Raw genomic sequence first — 4,984 nt, forward strand, 5'->3', positions numbered from 1 at the left:
TTGGTGGTTTGTAAATACTCATGTCCCCTCTTATGAATCTCCATTCATATGTTATCAATGAAAGGCATGGAAGGAATGATGTTCCTCTTCACAAATAGCGTAGCCACTCATACAAGAATAATGAGATGGTTTAAGGGTTTGCAACGACATAATATCCATGCTTCTTAAGATGAGATGGTTTGAGATATAGTTTGAGGGAATGCTACTAAAAATGTCCTATTTTTCTATAAATCAAATGCAGCACCAATGATGATTAGACTAAGTACTACAAAACCTACTTCCCCAACCTTCTCCTAAGTCTACTTAATAGAAAAGTGCCCATTGCGTCTATCGACTATTTTTAGAGCCTTGAAGTCAAATCTGGTCATTCAACATTTCACACTTTATCCCATTTCATTAATTACTTAGAAACAAGTCAACATCTATATCAACATATTAAGTCCATACACTGTCTCAAGTTTCTTTTAATTATTTGCCAAAACTTCCAAACATTTAACCTTTGGCTAAACTTTTGGAAAATTCTAGTGAAATAACATAATTTTAAGGCCTTAGCAATAACAATCATATGTAAAAACTAAACTTAATGTTGAAGGATTTCTTTTTAATAATTGCATTTGCTACTTTAGTGTGCATGTGCATGTGCATGTGCATGTGCATGTGCAAGTGCACTCACAATCACTATTCAAGGATCATAAATTTACTTTACCATATCTTTAATGTGTCACATGTCTCATTTATATTGCTATTGATGTAAAGACAATAATTTTGTGAAATAGGCTAAAATCAAAATGACTTCAATGCACCACAATGTTAATATACAAATGACTATGACTATATGACTACTCTAAAATTTATTGTGAATGACAACAAAACATCCATCTAATTGTTATTCACGTACCTCAAAACGAATACATTACGTCCAAATTTTTTTTTAATGAAATGTTTGTAGCTAAAGGTTAGGGGAGTGAGGCATGTCATTGTAATTTAAATTAGAAAATAGGCTTGAATACATCAGAGGAAAAGAAAAGGTGCCTAGCTCTTAAAAAGAGGTATTCACAAAATCACAAGAAACTGGCGGAAAGTTGCTAATGATTTTGAAAGTTAGCAATGGAAATGGAGTAACGGTGGCTTTTATTCCATAAGGATAGGCATTATGAACAATAGCCTTGCACTATAATGTGCGAAGGCATGCACGCATGAGAGAGAGAGAGAGAGAGAGAGATATGATAAGGCATTGAAAACACGATATAACCATAATGCCAAGTCTAGAATGGAAAACTCTCTCTAGGGGTGTGTGTACATGTGTGCATTTGCACACGTGTAGGCATGACGGCATGCGTGGTGAGAGTGGATGAGTATGTGTGTGTGTGTGTGTGTGAGAGAGAGAGAGAGAGAGGGGGGGGGGGGTAAACGTTTACTTGTGGGGGATCATGCACGTGATACAAGGAGGTACAAGGGGGCAAATGAAAAGTTCACAACTTTGAAAAGGAGCAATGGGGTTTTGTTGAGCTTTATATTTTAAGATCGAAAGCCAAATTGCTCTAGAGCTGCCTCCATGTCAGCAAGGAGGCCCATGATGTCGCTCCTGCTGCCATCATCATCAGCACAAGAATACTCGAGGCTCTCCGTGGGCGGCACCGCCGCTAGATCTAGCGGGGCCGCTCCGATAGGCGGCGCATCGAGAGTGGCGGAGGAGATGGGAGCCCTGCAGCAGGGGCAGCAGGCGTGCGGCTGGCGCTGCAGCCAAGGCGATAGACAGCCCGTGTGGAACGCATGGCGGCAGGCCAACGGCAGCAGCGCCTGGTTTGGCAGAAGCTTTTCCAAGCACACAGGGCAGAGCTCAAATTGGACCTCCTCCACATCTGGCGGCGTCGCCATGTTAGCCGCGGTTTCAGCTGCTACATCTAATTGATCAGCTGGTGCAGCCGAGTAATTAGCGCGGCCCATGCAGCACTTATTTACAACTAAAATAGCGCTCTCCTGAATAATCTCATTACAATCATAATTATCTTCATAATCATTGTAATTAATCTCTTCTTCGTCAATGCTGTCTGCATAGTTTAGACTGTAATCTTCTTCTTCATCATCGCTCTCCTCCTCATCCTCATCCTCATCATCTTCTTCCTCCTCCTCTTCTTCTTCTGCGTATTCATATTGACCCTCAGTTGCCCAAGCTATGGCTATGGCAGATGATGTGCTAATTACACTTTCTTTGCTGCATTTCTTCACAGACGACACCACTGCCTCCTCCTCCTCTTCAGCCCTCCTTGCCAGCCACTCCCTTATCCTGGCCTCCATCACCCCTCCATGCCTCCAAAACTCCCCATCATCGCCCAGAAATTGCAGCCCATATGACCGCCCCCCATCACCTTCTTGATCCCTGCCCCTGTAAGAACATTAATCTTATATAAGCTTCTAACCGAGCTCATTAACATTTCCAAGCTCAGGAGCTCATGCACCACAAATCTGCTAATTTTAAGCGAGACACAAACAGTAGGAGCAAAGTGATTAATTGCAAGCCACATAATCAGGAGCTTAAACTACAAAGATTAGGCATAAAGCAGTTTATGCACATCACCAAGATTTCGCTAATTGTGCTTAGCACTTTATACTGTGCATTGCATTAGTACTGAAGAAGGGTAGTATTTAACTAAGATCTACTAATCTAGGTAGATTAGAAGCTCAATTACAAGGTAATTAGGGGGGGATCATGGATGAACCTGAGATCTGTGGTTGCTCCCAGCGTCTGGTCAACCACCTCCCATACATCTAGCAAATTCCCACGCCTTTCTCTCTCTGCTAGCTGAAAAACAAGTTGCACTTAAAAATGAGCCCAATCTCCATCAAATTACTATGCATCTTTTGAAGATCAAAAGCTATGTGAGCTTATTGTCTTTTCCAATTGAGGTAAGAGTGTGTACATAGATCCATATCAATTAGGGAGTTAGTACACAGAGTGCAAATCATCCATAAGTCACCATGCAATGTGCCCCACAAGAGATCCAAGAAAAACCTTGTCTAGCAAGTAAGCTTAATTTTTATACTAAGAGATCCAAGAAAAAGATTGTCTAGCAAGTAAACTTAACTTTTATACATAAGAGAGAACATAATTTGTACAAACGTAGCTCAAATCAAGCTTGAGGATTGTTTAAGAAGCAAGCTATCATACTAAGAGAACACACAATTTGTACCAAAGTACTGAGCTAGTCAAATCAAGCTCATGATACAGTTAGTTACATAATTATCACACAGTAGAATAAGCTGCTAATTAAAGCTAGATAAGTGATATCAATAGAGCAATGCATTGAAACTAACTTTAGAATGGAGGAGTTGCCATGGTCTGAGGCTACCCCAACACCAGTCGGTGTCTCCATGAGTGAAGTTAGCCATTACTCTGATCTTACTCTCTAGTGAAGAAGAAGATAATGGTGAAGAAGGTGAAATGAAAAGCAGGCAAAGCACGCGCAATGGAAACAATGGAGGAAGGGGGGTCCCTTGGCTTGTTGATGATAAGCCATGAAAAGAGAGCCCATCGACAAGACCTGGCTTTTTCAGCTTTCTCTATAGTGTGCGTGAGCTAGTAAATAGTGTCACGGTTTCCATAACACAAAGTAGAAGCATAAAACCTGGTGTTACTTAATTTGGACGAATATATATCAACCTTGCGTGTACTACTATATATACACACACACACACACACACACACACACACACACACACCCTCTTCTTTGCTTAGTTTTGAAGGGACATCATGTGGCCTCTTCTAGATTTTCACACCCACCGTTATGAACCATTTCTCTAATGCCTTTTTGTGTGCATTTTCAACCACAACCTCTCTTTTTTTAACTTCCATAGGTTACATTTCCCTTGGAATTGATGGCCTCTTTTCCTTTCTCAAGAGCTCATAATTCAATTTCATAATGTTTACTCACCTTCTGGCATGTAGATCGTGAATGAACGCACTTCATGTTCAAATTAGAAGGTTCCCCTCCTTGTGTACTTGCACACCATGAATTCTCGAGCTCCTAAAGCATGTGTAGCACCATGTTTTAAGCTCAAACCCCTAGTTGTGTTTGACACCCTTGAAAAATTTGATAGATGGGGGCATGAAGTTTAACGTCTATCTTTTTACATGGGTCTCTTCAAAAACGCCTTACAAAATGATTACTCTAATTTTTTTAATTCCAAAAAGGTGCATCTCTTGTTATGGAGGGAGTGGGTGGAGAGACAAGGATGGGGGGAGTGTTGAGCATCACATCACCAAAAAGTTAACTTGTTTTTAGCCATAGAAGAACTACATCAAAAAAGGTGCTTTTACACTTCGTGCTAGGTCAAAGGATTTCTTTCATTGTGGAGGGGTAGTAGGTTGTTTTGGCATTACCAACCTATGTACTTTAGGTGTGCATGGAGTCTCTCTCACACACACAAACATGAACATACATATGGACATGCATGCCCACATACACACAAACAAACGTAAGTACACATGAACAAATGTACACACATAACATGTGTAGAGGCATATGTAAACTTGGCTCCAATCTTTTATGTTTATCTACATGTGTGGGTGTGTCAATGTGCATGCCTACATACACATGCACACACATACACAAGTTTGAGTTATGGTAAGATTAGTGTTTCAAGCTTATCATGATTATTTTGTAGCATTTTTACTATACCTTTTTTTAAAAAAATTGTACATACCCAGCTTAAAACATTATTCTTTGTGGTACACTTTTAGACTTTTAGGATTTGAGGTATAGGACTAGCTATCACTCTATGTATTGTTTCTTTTTTTTATACATTCATGTTTGTTTTATTTAATCACTCTATGTATAGGACTAGCTACTATCACTCTATGTATTGTTTTTTTTTTTATACATGTAGGTTCGCTTTATTTAATCACTTTTAGCACACTTTTATTCTACAAGGGGAACTTAGCTATTGTGTGCAAATTTACCATAGCATTAACTCCAATCTCACA

At 39.8% G+C, this 4,984-nt stretch overlaps 1 protein-coding gene across 1 annotated transcript; it reads right to left on the bottom strand.

Annotated features, from left to right (window-relative positions):
* Positions 1 to 1,114: 1,114 nt before the first annotated feature.
* On the bottom strand, positions 1,115 to 3,523 carry LOC147640854 (uncharacterized). Its single transcript, XM_086816038.1, has 3 exons — positions 3,316 to 3,523; positions 2,721 to 2,803; positions 1,115 to 2,386 (listed from the first exon to the last, which is right to left on the bottom strand). The coding sequence occupies exons 1-3, from the start codon at positions 3,388 to 3,390 to the stop codon at positions 1,519 to 1,521; spliced, it is 1,026 nt and encodes a 341-aa protein (XP_086672164.1). The 5' UTR covers positions 3,391 to 3,523; the 3' UTR covers positions 1,115 to 1,518.
* Positions 3,524 to 4,984: the final 1,461 nt, after the last annotated feature.

The sequence above is a fragment of the Cibotium barometz genome, chromosome 2, assembly GCF_041138505.1.
Source record: "Cibotium barometz isolate CiBa-2024 chromosome 2, ASM4113850v1, whole genome shotgun sequence".
Lineage (NCBI taxonomy): Eukaryota > Viridiplantae > Streptophyta > Polypodiopsida > Cyatheales > Cibotiaceae > Cibotium > Cibotium barometz.